Source organism: Ursus maritimus, unplaced genomic scaffold (genome assembly GCF_017311325.1).
Source record: "Ursus maritimus isolate PB19 unplaced genomic scaffold, ASM1731132v1 scaffold_22, whole genome shotgun sequence".
Taxonomy (NCBI): Eukaryota; Metazoa; Chordata; class Mammalia; order Carnivora; family Ursidae; genus Ursus; species Ursus maritimus.
In genome coordinates this window covers 44,727,672-44,748,747 of record NW_024424675.1, presented here as the reverse complement: position 1 = coordinate 44,748,747, position 21,076 = coordinate 44,727,672, and the positions used below count along the sequence as shown (strand labels likewise).

The window sequence follows — 21,076 nt, the reverse complement described above, 5'->3', positions numbered from 1 at the left end:
AGGAAATAAGAAAGATAAACACATATTATCAGTCAAGTTCAAATAGCAAAACAAAGTCAACAAAACCAAAAGGTGTTTTGCCTTCCCACATAAAGTTTGGGATCAGCTTGTTGAGATCTATGAAAAGTTCTGCTAGTCTTTTGATTAGTCTTGAGCAGAATTTATAGATAAGTTTGGGAAAAATTATACCTTTAATACTCGATCTTTCAATCCATAAATACAGTCTGTCTTTTCATTCAGTTAGGTCTTCCTTGGTTTTTTTCATTAGTGTTTTATAGTTTTGAGTAAACAGATCCTACACAGATCTTAGATTTATGCCTAAGCACTTCATTTGTTTTGGTTATATTATAAATGATACAGTTTTTAAAATATTGATTTTCAATTATTCATCACTGGTATATACAAATACAACTGATTTTTATATATTAACTTTATTTCCTGGGACCTTGCTAAAATTGATTTTCAGATGTTAAAAATAAGCAAAGGATTTGAACAGACAAATATCTTTTTCTCCATAGATATACAGATGGCAAATAATTCCTCATTCCTTTGGCAGTTTCTTACAAAACAAAGCATCCTCTTACCATGCAAACCAGCAATCATGTTCCTTGGTATTTATGCAAAACAGCTGAAAACTTAGGACCACTCAAAAACCTGCACGTAGATGTCTAAAGTGGCTTTATTCATAATCATCAAACATTGAAGCAACCAAGGTGTCCTTCACCTGGTGAATGGATAAAATGTGGTCCATCCAGACAGTGGAATATTATTCAGCACTAAGAAGACATGGGGTAATCTCAGCGCACATTGCTAAGTGAGAGAAGCCAATCTGAACAGAGCTACATACACACTGCATGATTCCAACCATATGACATCCCAGAAAAGGTGAAGTATGGAGAGAGCAAAAGGGTCACGCTTGCCGAGGGCTCAGGAAGGAGGGATGGATGGATAACGGGGAGCGCAGGGGAATTTAGGGCAATGAAAATACTCCGTGTGATACTACCAGGGTGGATACGAGTCATATACATTTGTCCAAACCCTGGAACTTGCCGCACCGAAAGTGAGCCCTAATGTGAACTCTGGGCTTTGTTAATAATAACGTATCGCATTGGCTCATCCACTGTCAAAACTGTCCTGCGCCAACGCACGATGTTAGCGAGAGAGGGAACTGGGCGGGGCAGGGAGGGAGAGAGGGGGAGCAGGCACTCTGTACTTTGCACTCTCCTCTTCTGTCAACCTCAAAGAGCTCTAAAAAGAAAGTCTATTAATTTTAAAAAGTCCCTACTTACAAAATAAAAAGTGGGCAACCATATATATTATTTATTTTTGTTTTTCTAAATATGGAATGCTTTACAAATTTGCCTGCCATCCTTGCGCAAGGGGCCATGCTAATCTTCTCTGTATCGTTTGAATTTTAGTCTACATGCTGCCAAAGTGAGCGCCATATATTTTATTTGAAAGAGAGAGAGAGAGCCAGAGGGGGGAGAGGCAAAAAGAGAGAGAGAGAAAAGCTCAAGCAGACTCCCCGCTGAGTGCAGAACCTGACTTGGGGCTCGATCTCAGACCCTGAGATCATGATGTGAGCTGAAATCAAGAGTCAGATGCCTAACCAACTGAGCCACCCAATATATGTAATATATGCTATATATTACATATATTATTGGCACCCCAATAATTATTACATATTGTCACCCCAATACCTATATTATATAATATACATAACGTATATATCGAAGTAAGTCTAATGTGACTTGCCACTGAATCTGTTGCTCGAGGATAAACAGTGATTTTATTTGTTGAAAACTGAAGAGATTGTGGGGAGTCAGTGCCAAGACAGAAGAAGTTCAGAGCCCCAGAAAAAGGAGTGGGAAGGGGTGACATGGCCGGGAGGAGCTCTCCAGGCAGACAACCGTCCACTCTGGGAACAGTGCTTTCTTAAGGGTTGTCTCCTTGCAAGTACAGAGCCCTGCTGGGGGACACCGAGAAAACCCGGGGTTTATTCCAGGAGAAGTGGCTTCACGGAGGCCCAAGACTGAGCTCCTACATAGATCACCTCCTTCCTTCCTCGCAGAAGCCCTAGAGGGAGGTATTCTTGGCGTCCCACTGTGCGCCATGGAGAGGTTCCATGGCTGTCCACACTCAGTGCAGCCCAGATTCAAGTCCAAGTAGGTGTAGACTTGCCTACACCATCACTCCCCTCCACAGCCACACAGAGCCCAGAGCAGGCAGCTTCAGCCGGAGGTCTCAGCACCCTGGCAGCTTCCGGCAGCAACCTCTCCACCCCTTTCTGCAGAGCCTGCAAGGTCTCTGCTTCACCCACCTGCCTGGGCCTCTTTCCTGCAGGCTTGTTGGCATCCATGCATTGGCACCCACCATGGTGGTCCCACCAGGGGTCTTACAATGGTGGCCTGGGCCCCAGGCTCTCCGGGTTCTGCTGTCTCCTCTCCTCTCAAGCCCACTGCACTGGTCTGCTCCGGGGAATCCAACATACATTTTTAAATTTCTATGCAAGCAAATTGGCTTTCTCACACACCATTTCCACATGCCCTTCCATAATTGATGACTGCGCCACAACTCTGCTCCCTGATCATGCGGACCTCTGGCTCCGACACGGCGCCAGCCGTAATCCTTCCACTTAAAAATAAGAACCACATGTTTGTTTTATGTTTATTAATTTATATTCCATTTATTATCCTAAAAGCTACATCGGAGACCGTCAGTTCTGTTAGATGCCTGAGAGGCGCAAGTGCTGCTTGTTCTTTGGCAAGATGCTGAGAATTTCCAGGGACTCGGAATTGTGACGGAGACAGGAAATGTCATGGATATTTTCTGCACTTGGAAAGGGTTTTCAGCCTTCTGTGATAGCCTTAAGACTTAGATCCTTGGATGACACTTCACAGTGCGGTGACATGGTGGAGGGGCCTATGACCACGGAAATGACACGTGCAGGACCTGTATTCTTCACCACAGACAAGCACACGGAAGGAAATGCCAAACACACAAGGCGAAGTCACCTGTATGCACAGGTTTCAAGTAGGCAAAGATGCGTGCGTTGGCATGAAGACCTACAAATGGTTATTTCGAGGAATATAGAAGAATGACTTTCCTGAGTGTATTTGTATCTGATGAAACTGAGCATATTTTGATAGAAACAGATGAGACTCCTACACAGAACAAGTCAGACTTTCCCCCTTTCCAGCTGTGTCTTAAATCTTCCGGCAGTTCTCAGCTGGTGTCACTGCATTCTTGCAGGCTTGCAGATTCACAAGACGGCAGCCCTCCCCACCCCACCCCCACCTCCCAAACACAAGTTTTTCTACGTTCCGGCTAATTCTCGTGACTCCTTCACTATCCTCCAAGAGCACAGCAGTGCTGCTGGGAATGTCTTTTTGCCAACCCTTGGGCTGACTTTGTTTCTCATACGTCCTGGCTTTATGGACGGCCAAGACCCCTTGTGCAGAAGCAGGGGGCTGAGCGAGAGGCCCGGCCCTGGTGGTGTTTCTGTGACTCTTGCTTATCCCACTTTCCGCAGCCGCTAATCTTCTCATCGGCCTGTTTCTTGTCGTCCTGGCGAGTATGGTAACCCCTGCCTGCTAGTTTCCTATATCCGCTGCAACAACTGGGTGCCTTACAACAAAATGTGTTCTCTCACACTTCTAGAGACTAGACCCACAACTGGGGTCAGCAGGCCTGGTTCCCTCTGGAGACTGAGCCTCTCCCCCAGCTGCTGGGGGGCTGCCAGCAATCCTGGTGTCCTCTACCTGCAGATGTGTCACCCCAGTCTCTGTTTCCAGCCCTCTCCCCTCTGTCCTCTGTGTCCAAGTTCCCCTCCCTTTATAAGGATGCCAGTCACTGGATTAGGACCCACCCTAATCCAGTATGACCTCACCTTAATTTGGCGACATCTACAAAGACCCCATACCATAATAAGGTCATATTCACGGGTACCAGAGGTAGGACTTGAACCCATCTTTTTGGAAGACACAATTTAACCCACAACACCCTGGAAGCAGAGACGACATTCTGCTGTGCTCTTTCATTCATCCAACATAATCGACTGAAAACCTACTATGTTCAGAGCCCTATTCCTGACTCAGGGGTAATGGCAGTCAGTAAGACACTTACCCCTCTTAGAACTTGCGTTTCAGTGGGGAGATTGGCCACCCACAGAGAACCAAACAGGCCTCAGGCATACAGTTCAGGTGGTGAGAAGTAATAAGGAGACAGCAAACCAGGGTCATGAGACAGAGAGCCATGGGGTGGGGGCACGCCTTCAAATCCCCACCCTGTGTCTTCCCTCATGGAAGTTCACGGTCAAATGAGGGGCCAGCTAGCAAGTGATTCCGAATTTGGTGTAAAACGACAGCTGTGATCATGGTGGGGGGCCTCTGATTGCAGGCTTGAGCTCCCTCGGCAGGTCCAAGCACAGGGTTTGGAGATCCTGATGGAGCAGGACCCATGGGGACGCTGCTCATATTCCCACATTTTCCCCACTTGCTTTAACTGTTCCCTGGGGCCTCTGTGTGACATGCCAAGCTTTTCCATGTGGGCCTCGTGTGTCAGGAAACACTCTCATGGATTTGGCTTAGGCATTATCAGCTTCCCGCAAGAAGTCCCCTATTAAACCTCATGAAAGCCAACCCTTGAAACGTCCGTGAAGTTGTTAAAATCAAACAAACAACAGCAACCAAAAAACAACAGCGAAACAAAGACCACAAGCACGAAATGTTTTGCTCCGTCCTTGCAAGAGTCACGCCCACTGCTGTTTGTCCCCGGCCCTCAGCACTCAGCAAGGCTGCTGTGGACCAGCGGCAGCACCCTCTCCTGGGAGCTGGGCGGAGATGCAGAGTCTTGGGCTCGACCCTGACCTACGGAAACAAGCCTACATTTTCACAAGATCCCTCAGGATCTATTTGCTCACTCGAGATTTAGCAGAGCTGCCCGGGGTCCCCGTCGGACCGCTCTATGTTCCTGCTGCTAACAGACACCGCACGTTCACTAGACGAGGCAAAGGTTTATGTGAATATAGTGACGACCGGCAGAGTCATCTCTGCAAGACTTCCCGGAGTTCAGTGAGACTTTCTCCCTGCTTAAAAACTAGAGATTCAGAGCCTATCAATGAGTTAAGGGCATCTATTTTATTATGTATATAAATATTTTGAGGTCAGTAGAGAAAAGGTATATAAATTGCCTCTTTGTGATGTGTTTTGCTACCCTGAAGGAGTTAATGTACCGCTAAGCAGGCGCGAGAACCAAGCTCAGCTTCCAGCAGTAGTCAAAACATAACAAAGGCTGGTGTCCTGGTCATCCCCATAAGGGGCGGCCCGGCAGCCTAATACACCACCACGGGGTTCAGGCATTTTACCTCTTGCTTCTTTTCCTGGTTTAGAACCTGGATTTCAAATTCAGAGTAGACCATGGTGGTGGGGTTATGAGATCCTAAAGAACACAGGGAGTCACGAGAACAAGCCGACACCGGTACATAATTGCGCGTCCATCAGTTATTAGGCAACTATGGGGTCTGTTGTAGCTTCTGTCCGCACGTGTCAACGGTGACTCATCAAAAACCAAATTAGCCCATTTTATCAACATTCTATAGCTCTAGCCCCAAATGCTTCCAGATACCCTGATCGTGCTGGGAGTCCGGTCATTAGAAGGAAGATCTGTAGCAGTTCACACACGTCATCACAGAGTCCAGAACTTTAAAGAACGTCACAAAATTAGCCTCTCTGCCTATGCATACTTTTTAGGCTTGCCACCGTATATAATATGCAGTCTCCCACGACATGGCACGTGGCAGCTTAACTAATGCCTGCCGAACACAATATTCCTGCAACAGCTCTGCAGTAAAGCCAAGCTGAGACTGTATCAAATGTTAGGTACCGTAAAAGACGGGGTTGTCTCTCGATCGACAGGGCGGTGAACGTACACTCTTCCGTTCCTGTGATCTTCTATAGAAAACAAACCAATCTCCGGATATTCGTCCACACCAGGTCCGCTGATTAAATATATTAATGACATGTTATGAGACATATCATTGAAGAGCTGTGAGGGAAAAAACAGGGGGCGGGGAGAAGAGAGTGAGAATAAACCACAAGGCATGCCGAAGATCAAGGCTAGGATTCAAAGGCATTTTTAAAGCTCCATACCTCGCCACCACTCATCTGAGGGTTTATCCGAAAGAAGCAGAGAGTCATGCAAAGATGCAGGAACAAGGTTTGTCACAGTGAACAAGCAGGAAGAACGCACACATCCCTCCCAAGGGAAAGAATCCTAGCGCGGTACCCCCTTCATGGGGCACGGGCCCCCAGTCTGCAGGACGTACATGCTCTGCCCCAGAAAGCGGGCCGTGCCTCACTGGTGAACCGGAAAGGCAACTTGCAGAACGATAGTGGAGTGCGGTCCCATTTGGTCAATATGGACTCACCTTGGTGAGACTGTAGCGAAATATCCGGAAGAGCCCACACCGATGTGTTAATATGCGTGATCCCTTCAGGGAGAGAGGAGGAACCTCACACAGCTAACATTTAGAAAGGGCTTAGAATGAGCCAGCTGACTATACACCTCACTTGCCCTAGACTATTTAATCTCTAAAACAACCCTTTAATGTAGGTACTATCATGGACCGTACTACACGGTGGATACGGGACTCCGGCAGCAAGGGTGTGGTGCGTCTGCACGGTGAGCCCACCGTGTCCCCCCGACTCTTAGGAGTAGATAGTTTTAACCACTGAGCCTTGAAAACTTTCAAGGTATCTACTATTTTTATATACACTGCAAAAATAGAAATTATTTTAATTTCTTTCTCCAGAAATCGTAGGATGTTAGTGCTGTAGGGACCTGGTCACTCAGTATGTAATTCACAGGTCCAGAGGGTCAGGAGTGTCATGGAAAGAAATGACATGGGCCATGTGCAAAAATTCCAGCATCCCAATACAGTCATGGGACGGCTTTGTCCTCAGAGGGAGGGAGACGACAGGGAGTGGTGGGGACTGTGGGAAACTCAAGCCCCATCCAGTTGTTGCCGTGAACGTAGGCTCCCTGTGGGCAGATCTTCCAACTTTCAAAAAGCCTCCACAAGAACAGAACTTCTGATACAATCTTCCTATCGTTTCCATTTTATTGTGGTAAAATACACAGAACATAAAACGCACTATCTTCATCATTTCTAAGTGTGCAGGCAGGCAGCACTAAGCGCACTCACACTGTTGCGCGGACGCCGCCCCCACCCGTGTCCAGAGCGTTTGTCATCGTTTCAAACTGACGCTCTGCCCCCTCACACAATAAGCCCCCATGACCTCCTCCCCTCCCACCCTGGTAGCCATGGCTTTGCTTTCTATTAATTTATTTTTTTTAATCTCCCTCTTGCCCCCACCTCCTAGTCTCTGGTAACCGCAATCTCCTTATCTTTAAATAATACATTTGCATGGGCCCAATAGAGCAGGCCAGCAGGCTGGAAGGAAGCAGCCCTTGTTCCATGGGACTGATGTTCTCAGCGCATGCTCCTGTGAAGTGACTTGCCCAAAGCCCCCCAGTCAGGCAGAGGTAGAGTGGGTTCTAGAACCCAGTGCAGCACTCCTCCTCCCACAACCCTCCTCGGCCTCCCGGGCACACAGCCCTTCAAGACTCGGTCCTCCCGCCAAAGGGGGCGTGCCTAGTCAGAGATGGGGGGGGGCCTTCCTCACCTCCCCAACAAATTTGGGAAAGGGTCCTTGATCTTCCTCCTCCAGTTCCAGGGTGGTAATAACCCATCTTCTCTTGGCTCGCCGTAGGGGCCGGTGGCTCTCTCCCTGAAATTATAGTGACAGCCGTGAGGAAGACGGTGACAGCAACGTAGCAGGCACGGACGGGCACTTGACTGGCATTATATCCCCTGTCCTCACAACAGCCTCCGATGCTTAGAAGTTAAAAGTGCCTGTTCTCTTAACAACTGTAGAGGCGTTTCTAGCCTTTGGGGTGTGGGCCACCCACTGATTTTGCACGGATCCTGAGATCCTATGAAAGATCACATTAAAGATCTTTGCCTACTGTGTTCCAACACCTGTCCTATGGCAGACATGCACACGGTTGCTGAGTGAATGGGGACGCTACTTCCTCCTAGTTCCCTGTCTTTCTGAAATAGTCGGTGAGAACATCTCCGTTCAGTGCTGCTAGGTCTTTAACGCTTCGTCTACCACTCTCCCTTTTAACAGGAAGAGACTCAGACTCAGACATCAGGCTCAGAGATTTGCCAGGCAAGAGACCACGGATAGAGTTTAACCATCTATTTATTACAAGCAAAGCTGCTTTCTCGCCACATTAATTTTTATCCACACACATGTAAGCCTTTTCAAAAATTATAGTTGACTCTCAAACAATGCGGGGTTGGAGCACTGCCCCCCTGGGGTAGCCAAAGATCCCTGTATAACCTTTGACTTCCCCAGAACTTAACTAGTAACAGCCTACTGTTGACCGGAAGCCTTACTGATAACATGAACAGTCAGTTAACACATACTTTGTATGTTATGTGTACTATATGCTGTATTCTTACCACAAAGTCAGCTAGAGAAAAGACACTGTCATTAAGAAAATCATAAGGAAGAGAAAATACACTCACAGCACTGTCCTGTAAGAAATCTGCATGTAAGTGGACCATGTACTTCAAACCCGTGTTGTTCAAAGGTCAACTGTATTTCTTTAGAAAACAAGTTGATGACAAGAGCCATGGGAAGGAAGTATTCATAAGGCGGCATGAACTCATAACGAAGCATGGCTGCCTCCCTGGGCTGTCCAAAGTTCACACACGGGAGAATGTCAAGCTCAATATGGTCTAACTCCGTAAAGAAGAAAACAGTGTGGAGAAAGCTCTGGGCTAGCTCTGTGTGGCTGATTTCTGCCATTCGCAGATTGCTCATATTCTAGTAGACATGAACGCAACCTCTGCAATTCTCCGGAAATCCCTTGAGATTCCAAAAGGCCACATCTAATTACTAATTTATTTTCTGCAAACTGAATATCGACCAGGAACTTAAAAACTTGAATTTGTAATCAAATCTCTGAGTCAAGTGTGATCTCGCTTGATTTATGAAGACAGTGACTTCCAAACCCCACCTTTGTTTGACCAGTAAGATCATCCTTTTCTTGTTGAAAGCTGTCGACGCTGTTGACCTTAAAAATAAAAATGACGTGAATTAGTAGGAAATATACTTATCAGTCTCAGGTAGAAACTGCCTGAAGACACAGGAATCTTCTAGAATGAGAAAAGGGGGGAAAAAGAACTTTACTTAGTTTTGATAAATATAATTTCCTATTCTTGACATCTCAGGTCATGCTTACTAGTGCTTTTCCTCTAGGAGAACTAGCCAAAGGGACTCTCCCAGAGCCCCACCGATATCAGTGACATTTAAAACCATGGCGCTGCTGTGACTGTTAGTAGCGCGATGGGAGAGTGAACTGTCTACTCCGGGTGAGCACGGTGTGTGTGTGTCCCGTGTAGAACAGCACCAAATGTTAACTGGTGGAGAGATTCAAGCGGGCTTTTTTCCCTGTTTTTTCTGTCATTGTTTCCTTATTTTGAGACTCTATCTTATAATAATAGAACAGTGAAACTTGGTACTTTTCATTTATATAATGATTTACATCGAGAATTATTTACTTATAGTTTACCTCTCAACAAACTCCCCGCCACCCCCCAAAACAGCCACACAGGTACAGTGAAGCTGTTGGCATAGAGACAGACTCTGCACGGTATGTCAGCACCCGCGTGTGCGTGTGCGTGTGCGAGTGTGTGTTGACACCAACGGCTCTAGTGCACTCGTTCTCACTACCGCGTTCCATTTCGCTACATGAACAGAGGACGATTCAGGTATTCATGCTCCTGGGGATGGTTATTTGGATTACTTGCAGTTGGTTGTTTCCACTTCAAGAAAAACACCGTGGTAATAAACACCCAGACGCAGGAAGAAACTGTGGAGCAGCAGCCGTCCAGGTGTGGTCCGCTGGGGTCCCTGACGCTTCCAGAGTCCACAAGGCCAAACACTTGCCTAGTCCTACCAGGGCATCGTTTGCCAATTTTGCCGTATGGCCTCTGCACCGATGGGACATGTATCTGGGGCCTCAGCCCGGAAGAAGGCTGCAGCACCAAGGCCACCAGCATCCCTGTATCTTCATCACTGCGCACGCGCACAAGGAGGAGGAAAGGAAAACCCTGCTGCTTTTAGGAACGAAGTACTGGGTGAATTGACTCAATTCTGAAGTCACCCGAGAACTGATGAAGCAGCGAAGGTCACTAACGTTACTGCCCTGCACGACCGCGACCCGCGCATTTGTAGCACTCTGCGTGGCCAGGTGAGACGTAGGTGCGAAACCCCAGGAAGCACAGCAGAGTGGGGTCTCAGCGAAAGCACGTGGGCGATCGTTGGAGTCGCCTGCTGAACAGGCCACTTTTTTATGGAAGAGCATTTTCCTTGAAAGACTGACTGACAGACTGTGTTGTTCGGGATTGGGCACTTGGTAGACCGTGAGCCTATCGCTTCAAGAGAAACCGTGGATGGTGTCATGTTGCCAATGATAAAATGTAAGCTTTCAAGCCAAAATTTAGAATTTTGGAAAACTTGTGTCGTATGATGGGCTTGACAGCTCTCCAATACTTCAAGATTGTTCTGATGATGTCAGTGGAGATATTAATGAGTGTGATTTTCTGATTTTGTAGAATGAAATTCGTCAACATTTGGAAGATCTGCATAACTCAGGGAGCCAAGCGTTTCCTAATGATTACCCCAGGATATTCCAAAGTCATGCACAGGGAAGAGTCATCCAAAACGCGAGACAGACAGACCGGTGGTTTTGATGTAACAGAGCAAAGAAGGTTTATCAAGATGTGTTCAGTTTCTATATGGCTAGTGATTGTTCAGAAATACCACTTGTCAAGTTTTGGTGTAATATCAAAGAAGGATATCCACAATTATTTGTTCAAGGCCATTCAGATATTCCTCCCTTTCCATATGCGTAAGTGTGTGAGGCCAGAATACCTCCCTGTCCTTTAACTAAACAACACTTACAGCAGACTGAGAGCAGACTCAGAGAGGAGAGTCCGGCCAACTTCTCTTAGAACAAGAGATTTGCAAAAATATAAAACGGTGCCACTCTTCATACTAACTGGAATTTCTTTAAAAATATGGTTATTTTTCATAAAAGCATGTGACATATACTCACATGTACTGGGTTTTTTATTATCTTTAATGAACTGAGGAAAGCTTCCAATGTCCCACTCTTAATTTCTAATATGGTGAATCGTGGTAAATATAACCCACATCAGCACGGGCCCTTTGGGCTCTCAGTAGTGCGACGCATGTGAAGGCATCCTGAGAGCAAGAAGTTGGGACACCTGCTACTCTAGGACTCATGCCTCAGTCTCCGGGACAGGGTGAGTGATAGTGAGCCCCCTCGGTCCTGGGCACCTTGAACTTGCAAGGGTCCGTCCTTGCTGCAGGGCACACAGCTGCCCGATGGACTGCTTGTTAGCAGTTTCATGGAATGAACACACGTTCGTCGTGTGTCCTTCCCTTGTGGCCAGCCACCCTCCTGGGGACATCACCGGCTTGTCTTGTTTCGTTAATGTCAAGGATAATGACGACATTTGTTTCCTGCTACAGGCTACATTTCTATTTACTTAAAGGAAAAGAATTTCTAAAGCCTCGGAGTTCCAAAATCTCAAACTCTGATTTATTCAGACATTGAATGTTCCTTGATTCGTGTTGGTGGTTTTGAATGAAGGGCCTAACCACGTATATAATTTTAAAATGGAGAAAAATCGCAGTTCTTGCAAAAGAATGAAGAAATTCATTCCATTTCTAACACAGGTCTATTCCCAGGTGGCCCAGGCCACTAACAAGGAATACATCAAGGTTTCACCTCATCGCTGGCCTCAGTTTCCCCTTCTGTAAGGGAGGGTGTGGACAAGAACTTGAAGGGCCCTTTCCACACGCAAGCCCTGTGCCTTCAGCTCACTCTGCCAGCACTTGAACGGCTCAGCCAACAGCCACGTGAAGCCCTGGGTTCTGAGCTTTGCACATCTGACGCTCCGCGTGTTTCATGTCCCCCCGCCACACACGCCTCGCAAATTGTGCAATCTCGTCTGGCTGTTGCAGGAAGACCAGAAAAAGGTTATATTTGCTGAAATGGTTTTGTAAGGGTGCTTATTATATTTCCCATCCCTGCCCAGTTTAGACAGTTGGTTCAAAGAGGATACCATTTAAAACGTGCACACAATGTTTCTATAACATGAGAGGAGAAACCTTTCCATAGACTGGCGTCTCTGGCAGCAGCGTCCACCTAACTCTGTGTGTCAGGTGGGCATCTGGTTGCAAGGGTCACGCACATGCCATCTGACAGGCGGTGCTGGGCGCGGGGGCATGGGACCGGTATTGTCCAGGCTGGCCTGGTCAAGCCGCCATGGCATCGTTGGAGGGAGATAACCGACAGAAGGGCTTTGTGTCTGCCGAGGACGCTGAAGAACTAGGAAGCCTGTGTGGAGATAATTCTTTCCTGAAGATATTTCACTTTGGATTGCAAATTTGCGTTCAAGGAGAATTTCCTGAAACAGAGGTATAATTGGCACATGCCATTGTGTTAGCTTCAGGTGTACGACCTCATGAGTTGGTATTTGTACATATTGCAAAATGATCACGTTACGTCTACTCAGTGTCTGTCAACACGCATGGTTATGGAATCATTTTTCTTGTGATGAGAACTTTCCAGATTTACTCTCTTAGCAACTTTCTAATATGCAATACGGTGTGATGAACGATAGCCTCGCGCTGTCCGTTTCCGTTGTTCAAAGCCATGCAGTTTGTGGCACTTTGCCACGGCAGCCCGAGGTGTGTACGCTGCCCAAGTGTGTTCTCTCTACAGAAGCTCCGGTGGTCTTTAGAAGTGCAGACCTCATCATCTCACCGGGTGCCCAGGGCACTCGGGACAGAGTCCAGCCTGCTCTGTCCCTGCCAAGTGCCCAGCTCCCCCCGCCACACCATCCCTCACCTTGTGCAATCCACTGACTGTTGTTCTTAAATGGGGGCTTAGCAAATTAATCAGGCAGTGCATCAGTGCTGACAGTTTTTTAAAGGTAAGTCGGTTTAGAATTTCCCAGGTTAAAAAATAGCAAAGACAACATAACAGACTTTGCTCACTGTCCGATTTTGTTCTTAAACCCTCCCTCCTCTCTGATCTTGGAAGCTGGCCACGGCCCAGAGAGGAGGACTCATGAATCCTCAGGACCAGAAATTACCCAATGAGAAGGGCAGGACTCCCGCGGCTTATCATTGACTCTGGATCCAACCTGCAGGGGAGCCACAACTTTGTCACTTGCTTTATGTTGCCTGACGACAAGAGTGTGGGGTTTCAGAGGAAAGCTGCTGTAGAAAGAACAGCACTCCAGCAGAGCAGGGAGCTCAGGGGAGGGGCAGTGGACACCTGGTCCGGATGCCAGAGATGGTTGCAAGCCACCTTTGGGGCTAACAAAAGGCATGGGAAGGAATGGGTTACTTAGAGACAATTCAGCAAGGGACTGAGCACCCACTGGGCAGAAAGCTCTTGCCCTGTTAGGGTCCAGGATGCGGACTGCTAAAAACACCTGATGCCTATTGTAGCACACTCTTTTCCTCTGTCTCGATCTCCTGGAATCAGTCTAAAGCTCCTTTCACCAAACACTGAATTACCACCCAAAGTCCGCTCCCTGCTGCCTGCCCCCACGCAACGCACCCTCAGACACGAGCCAGCTTGGCTGGGCCCCGCGCTAATACAACAGAGAAGAGGAAATGCACCTCTGTTTTCAGACGAGCCCAGTTAGGGGCCAGGGCAGGAGCAAGAGAAATAGGGGAACCGGGTTTGATGGTAAGAAACAGGCTATTGACAGGACTCGACGAGGTATGGGAGAGACAATGAGCGTACTGTTTGGTTAAGGACAGTCACAACTGGAAATGGCAAAAAGGGACCGAGAAAATTCTCCATTTCCAAGCGGCTGGTGCCGAACAAGGCGCTCACGTCAGAGACAGAGCTCCACTGGACTGTGTGCATCACACCCGGGCTGCCCTCCCCCAGCTTGTTTGCTGCTCCGTCCCCGGCGTCCAGAGCAAGTATCCAATAAACGGGAGCGGCGTGGGCGCCAGATGCATATCGCCAACCATCTTGCCGTGGCTAGAACACCAGAAGGCCACCGACATATGGGCATACCGGCCAAGCCCACCTCTTCCTTCACCAGGACAGGGAAGAGCAAATATGAGCTCCATTTCCAAGTAAAGAAAATGAGGCTCAACAAATCAAGTTAAAGCCATAAGGCTCAGGCCACCCCACAGATCAGCTCTGTCTGAACCTGTGGGGGAGGCGTCCAGGCCCCCGGAGTTCGACAGCTCCGGAGAAGAGTCCAGGACGAGGTGAGGTGAGGACCAAGGTCAGTGGACCAGCGGGGCTGGGATGCTAAGCAGCCCAGTGCAGACCAACAGCTGGCCCTGGGCCATCCACTTCCAGAGAACTCGACACAGTAGCCTCGAGATTGCCCCTCCCGTCCACGGAAAGCCATGGACCTGGCAGCATGTCAAGTGCACACAACAGTAAGGCCCATGGTACGCACAAGGGCAGCAAGCATGTCTGACCTTGACTCCAGCGTCTGTCCGTCCATCTGAGCTGTGGCCAGGGGTGGGGGCAGGGGAATTACGTCCTCCCCACCCCCACTCAGGTTGCTCAGATCATCTGTCAGATACACAGCTGAGATTGTCTCAGTCTTACATCAGGTGTGAACAGAAGTACCCTTAGAAAGTTTGGGTCAACACAAATCTAAGTAAAAATGGTGTGTACTGTATAAACCAGTTTAAGATGAGTCCCCTTAGCCCATCTGCAGCCTGGCCCGAAACAGGTTGGGACTCTAAACCCCTCCTTTGTATCTGTTCGGGAGCCCTGCTGCCAATGCCCCACTACAGGTATGCAGATCCCGGNAGGCAGGCAGCCGGGCCCCCCCCCCCCCCCCGACACCTGCCCTCCTCGCAGGGCATGGCCGCCCCCCCCGACACCTGCCCTCCTCGCAGGGCATGGCCAGAGCACTCTCCTTGGTCCCTCCCCGGTCCCTCCCCCCAGCAGGGGCACAGCCAACCGGAGCTGTGCCCTCAGTCCCGGCGCGGGCTCTTGGACCCCAGCCCAGGTTCCGGGCCCCTGCCCCAGCTCACCGGGAGCAGCAGCAGCAGCGCTAGAAGCAGGGCCAGCGAGGTGTGGCCCCTGGAGCCCATATCCACGTGGGGATGCATGCAGGTGACCACAAGTCCCCCCAGACGGCCGGTGTCCCCCACAGCCAGGCTTCTAATCACCGATGACTTTCTTGCCAGCCCAGGTCTCCTGTTGCTCTGGGGGCACTCCAGTCCCTGGCACCCTGGTCTCCTCTCTCCCGTCCTCTGTCCGCAGCCGCACTTATATTTATCAGAGTGGACTGGGCTGAGCCTTAAGCTTTAACCTCACAGTGACAACCGAGTTCCCAGGAAGGGAGTGGAGGGGAATGAAACATGCCCTACCTCACGTGCATGGACATGGTCTGGAACCCGACCCCGGGGAATTACCCCAGCCTGGGGAATGTGACACCAGCATCTGTTCTCGGTTTGTTTGTCTTTCGTTCCAAGTCAAAGGCCCCACGATCTCTATCTGAAGCAGGATATTTTAATGACTCTTTCCTATAACCCCTATGCTTTGAAAAGAGAGCAGTGGAAAAGGACTCCAAGAAAGAAGGACTCGATTAAGGAGAGAAACCCAAACGCTCTCACTTTCCAAAGCACCAGCGATCTTTATCCCAACTGTGTCTCAGGGCTCTGAGATTTCTATCCAAATCCCTACTAAGCTTCCCGGACTCTGCCCTTGTGGCTTTGGGATTGAAGGAGGATGGAGAGATGGAGAGAGATGCCCTACGGCCGGCGGGCGGGAGGGGGGGGGGCTCCGTGCCAAACTGAGGTCTTTGCCCTAGAATACCAGAAAAGAGGGCAAGCATGGATTCTACGCAATCAACGCTTAAGGCTGCGATGATTGAGTTTAAGGTGAAACTGGAGATCCATTAACGGGATCACCTGAACATCGTAGCTTGTTACACATCACCTTGTTTAAGATACAAACAGTTCTTGAGCAGGCGGGGAAGGTAGCCTTCCTGCGCATTCGTGGCTCTGTGAGATGCTGCTGAACCTTGTCATCTGAGCAGTTTGTTACCTTAATCTGAATCAGTAGCTTATTATAGGGAAGAGTAATAAATGCAATTTTAAGGTCTCTATTTCGCGTGCTTAGATAGAAACGGAATAATAATTATCCAATTTACAACTTCGTGCTTATTTTCAAAGTGGGTATATTTATTCCCTGGCAGTCTACTGAAAATTTGGTCAAGTTAGAATAGTTACTTCAGAATTTATAGGTCAGATGAGTTAAACCATGTTGAATGCTGGCGGGAGAAAAAGAAGATGCTGGCTGGGCAGCCCTTCCGAGGAGTCGTGCCGCGGGAGATGGCCTAGAGCAAGGAGGGCAGTGCGCCGGCCTCCAGAGATCTGGAGAGGGGCTGGGGAGGGCGAGGGAACGGCTCTGCTTTTACATTTCTTTCAGTTGAAGGAACTCAGTCTTTCCATATATGAGAAACGGCCAAATTTTCAACATCCTCAAACACTGAAATGCAACCGAGCAAGATGTCGGCTTCCCCCAAGGCCACCCTTCTCTCACTGGGGCCGAGGGGTGCACGGCCCGTCTCGGGAGGGTGAACTGGAAGGTGTCGCTCCCTTTTGGTCCTGAGCATCTGTGACGGCAGTCTAGCGTTCCTGCGTCCTAGGACGTGCACTAATGCCTCGCAGCCACAAGGTGGCAGCTCCCAGATGCGCGTAACCGGAGAGATGGACTGTTGCAGGTGGTGGGAAAGGGAGGAATGAGCATAAAATCACCGGCCTCAACAGCCTCACCTTGGGTGTTCAGGGGTGCCCGACCGGCCTCCAGCTCTCAGGATTCTCCACCACGACAAGCACGCCAGGAATGCCGCTGAGGATTAATTTTGTCTCAAATCATCCATGACAGGCAAGGTTCCTGCCAACGCCAGGGACTCGCTGAGTGTCGTTTTCTCGGGGTCCTTAGTGAAGGCAGCTTGAACTCGTTGCTTCTCCATATCTTCAGGGAGAAGCATGTGGCATGGAAGGTTTCTACTGGCCCAGGAATTGGTGAGGAGGACCTTAACTGGAAACGAGGAAGCATTACCTTCATGACATTCTAAGAAGAGATCACAACAATTAAGACCAGATGCTTCAGGACCCCCAAACCATGGCAGAACTGGTCCCATCACCCCCGCTCCAAGCCCGCCCTCTGTCACTGCGGCCATAGTCGTGAGGAGTCCCGCGCCGGGGGTCGGCTTTCTGGAGGCGTCTGTAGCTAGAGCTGCCCTGCCCCACACTGAGGGGGGATGGAAAGCTTTCTTTCCATTTCAGGAAGTCAGTGGGTTGGATTTCCCTAGGGAATGGAGTCACTGGTAATAGGTGGGGGTGACTGCAAGGCTGGGGGCCTGGCCTCATCCTGGCTCCACTTGGACAGGGGTCTGGCTGACTGGGCCCATGCGCAGGTGAGGAGACGGGCGCTGTGGGGAACAGCAGGGCCTAGAGAGGGCACAGGGAAAGTGCCCAACGCTGCCTCCATCTGGCATGCAGGCAGACAGGCCTTCCAAGTAAAAGTCAAAGAAGGGGCGTGGTGGGGCGTGAGCCTTCTTCCTGCCTCCTGAGAGGGCTGCTGCTCGGGGAGGTGGAGGCAGGCCCAGTGTGACATCTGGACGCCCTCTGCACGAGGCAAACCAGCATTGGTGAAAATGTGGAAGGTGGTCTGTGAGACGGGAGACACCGTGCTCCTCCCTCCCTCTCGTCTGTCTGTGTGGGAGGAAGCAGAGCGCAGGGGCGGCAGGAGTGGAGATGGCCTCCTCTCTCTGCTGGGGTGGGAGGTGAGAGAAGAGCAGGCCAAGCCCCCTACTGCTCACCCAGGAGCCAGGAGGCCAACCCTGGGAGGGCTAGGAAGAGAGAGGACTGACACTAAACCAGACCGGTTTCAGTAGCCGACGGGCCTGGGGAAAAGTGCCCATGATGGAACGAAGGGATTCAAACAGCCGCTTAAAAACTCAGATGCAGAAAAAATCAAATGGTTCCTGGTCAGACACCCCTCCCCCCACCGCTGGTTAGACCTGTGCATGTATGCCCCCTGCATATAAAATGTATCTTCCCATCAAAGGATTCTGAATTCAAGATCCTGTTTCTTCAAAGTCACAAGAAAAGTTCAATTTCTCAGAATAGTCCGGAGTAGAGTTAAGGAACAAAACAAAACATCAACAACAGAAACCCCAGAGCAGGGCTGGGCCCCAGGCATGGGAACTGGTTCCGCAGCCCAGCCCTGCCTAATCCAGGAACCTGTGCTCTGGAAACACGGCCGCACGTGGGCCGCACGTGGGCCGCACGTGCGCTGGAGAGCGAGCAAAGGCAGGTGGAGACGGGAGGGAGCCAGGTGCCCGGAGCAGGAGGCGGGCGGGTGAGCGGACAAGGCAGAGAACGAGCCGTGAGGGGTGGCGTCTATGCAGTGAGCCTGTGGGCGTTCACTCTACAAGTCTTTCAACTTCTCTGGGTGTTTGAAAATATTTAGAACATGATGTTGGCGGGAAAAAGACCAGAAAAGTGAATTTGACTCCAGCACTGGAGAACCCAAGTTATTATGAAGGGTACCCCGACCCTAATGTCTCACAGTGTGCACCTAGCGCACGTACCCCGATACCTGACATGAGTAAGGGCTGAAGGGTAGACCGCCCGCGAGAGTAAAACCACCCCTCCCTTGTCTTTCCTGACCTGCTGGGAGGGACCGAGACGTGTTTGTCTGCCCCATGTTGCTGCCGTGGGGATCACATGAGCCGAGGAGGTGTGGTCCTTCTGTTTGAGTAGTCAGCCACCAAGGGCTGCCCAGAACATTCCGTGGAGAAATTTTAGTCTCTTGCCCCTGTGAGTTCAACTAGTAGTTGTGATGAGCAAATGGGGGGAGAACATTGCCAAGTATAACAGATTGGAGTGTTTCTCGCTTTTTGCAAGTATATTTTAAACTAATTATATTGATAGTGGAAGCACCAAGCTCTTTTTTCGGTTATTTGTGTATGTGAATGTTTTTACGCTTTTTCAGGGAAGAAGGGAGATAAGGAGAGGAAGAGAGACATTTGAGGCTATTCAGTGTATCCTCCTCTCACGTCAAAACTGTCCTGAGCAGGAAAAATACGTACTTCTCTTACTTAGAACATCTTCAGCCGAGCCTGGTCGGTCATTCTTCTCATTATTGTACAAGACCTACAACTAAAAAGCATTTCAGTCCAGAAGTTAGAAAAGTGAGCAGCACAGGATCGAAGTGCAGCCTTTTCCCCTCTGCTTGATGTACGAGGGTGGGTGTCTGGTGAGACGGGGGTTTGGAGGAAAAGCTCGGTGGCGGGCAGTGGCGACTCTTCTCGACCTGGCCCAGTGTGACGTGATGAAGGGAGCAAAGGGCCAGCGGAGGGCCGAGCGAGAGTCTCCCTCCCGAGCTCGGCAGCAGCAGCGTCTCCTGTAGGAGCGGTGGGCTCAAGGTGGATGTGTTCTAAGAACGCTCAGCTCCCGGGCACTCACCTGCCCCACAGATTAGCAGAGGCCATCCATCAGGCCGCTGAGTGACCGACCCTTGAGCCAAGAGATAGCCGAGTGCCTTTAAGCCCTGGAGAAGGTCGACACCGGTGAGCGGAAGACCCCACTAGTGTGGCCACCTCGGGGAGGAGTCCAGCTCGGATATGCGGTGAGAGCAGCCGTTTCAGACTGGCAGACTTTTAAGTGCCACGAACAGGGCAGGTTTCTCAAAGGTGAACTGCCAAGGATCTTGGTCAGATGCAGACTTTTATTCTATGGGGGAGGTAACATTTGACCTTTACCCTCATAGGAGAGGGAACACAATTTTACTTCTACCCTTTAGATTCTTGACTGAGACCTCCCGTAAGAAAAGACAGATTCGCAGGGGAAAAACAAACAGAAGTTTAATAACATGTATGCCTCCTGTACACGTGGGAGACACCCCAGGAAAACTGAGGAACTCCCTGAAATAGCTCACGCTGCCTCCTTAAATGTCACCTCCAGCTAAAGACAAAAGGTGTTCATTTGTTTTGTTTCTTAAATTCCACACAGGGGAAGGGAAGGAAAAATAAAATAAGATGAAAATTGAGAGGGTAGCAAACCATAAGAGGCGCTGAGCTCTAGGGAACAAACTGAGGATTGCTGGAGGGGAGGTGGGTGGGGGATGGGGTAACTGGAGGATGGGCATGAAGGAGGGTGCGTGGTGGAATGAGCACTGAGTGTTATATGCAACTGATGAATCACTGAATTCTGCCCCCTAAGGTTACCAGGAAAAGCACAATAAATGGGTATGGCTGTTTCGCAGATTTAAGTCCATGCCTTCATGAGATAAGAGCTGATAAGCATTTCTAGGGTCCTCTTCCTCTTCCTGGTACAGAGAGGGAGACACACCCCAACACCTGGGGATCTCTCCCTGGAGCCTCTTACACTCAGCTTTCAGAGCTTTTCCCGTGGCTGTGCTGTCCCTTAAAAATATTTTGGGGTTTGCGAACTCTGCTCCTCTGCTCCCTCTTCAGGTCCTTTTTGGCTGGTACTGAGAATTAAGTCGACGTAAGACAGATCGACAGGAGAAAAAAGCAGACCGATTACGGAATCCCAGTTCTGCCCAGAGAAACGGTGGGAGTCACTGGTTTTGCTATTAGGTTGAACAAGGAGAAGCAGTTGTAGAAACCATTGTCGGCTATGTGGGGAGACTAAGGAAGACAAGAGCCATTTTAACAAAAGCTACACACAATTTTTCTTGGTCTCTGCTTCTCATCCCCGACGGTAGGAACGTTTCTTTCTTTCTGGCACCAGGAGGACGTCTCTCGCACAGGAATTTCATCTCCTGCTTTGAAGAAAAAGAAGAAAGGTAAGAGTGTTTTTCTTCGACTTGCTGTTTTTCAAGTGCCTTTGACTCAAGGTGGGCAGTGTGCCCGGGGGGGGGGGGGGGTTTG

At 49.5% G+C, this 21,076-nt stretch overlaps 1 protein-coding gene and 1 non-coding gene across 2 annotated transcripts in view; both read right to left on the bottom strand.

Annotated features, from left to right (window-relative positions):
- The window catches only part of CDH26 (cadherin 26), a 40,062-nt gene extending 24,808 nt beyond the window's left edge, over positions 1 to 15,254 (bottom strand). Inside the window, exons 1-4 of the mRNA XM_040637873.1 lie at positions 15,195 to 15,254; positions 9,091 to 9,147; positions 7,686 to 7,790; positions 5,884 to 6,045 (exon numbers count right to left, since the gene is read on the bottom strand). Coding sequence (XP_040493807.1) covers positions 5,884 to 6,045; positions 7,686 to 7,790; positions 9,091 to 9,147; positions 15,195 to 15,254 — 384 coding nt within the window. The remainder of the gene's footprint in view (positions 1 to 5,883; positions 6,046 to 7,685; positions 7,791 to 9,090; positions 9,148 to 15,194) is intronic.
- Positions 1,335 to 1,442, bottom strand: LOC121104662. The gene has a single exon (XR_005837012.1). It is a non-coding gene; the product is annotated as a U6 spliceosomal RNA (small nuclear RNA).
- Positions 15,255 to 21,076: the final 5,822 nt, after the last annotated feature.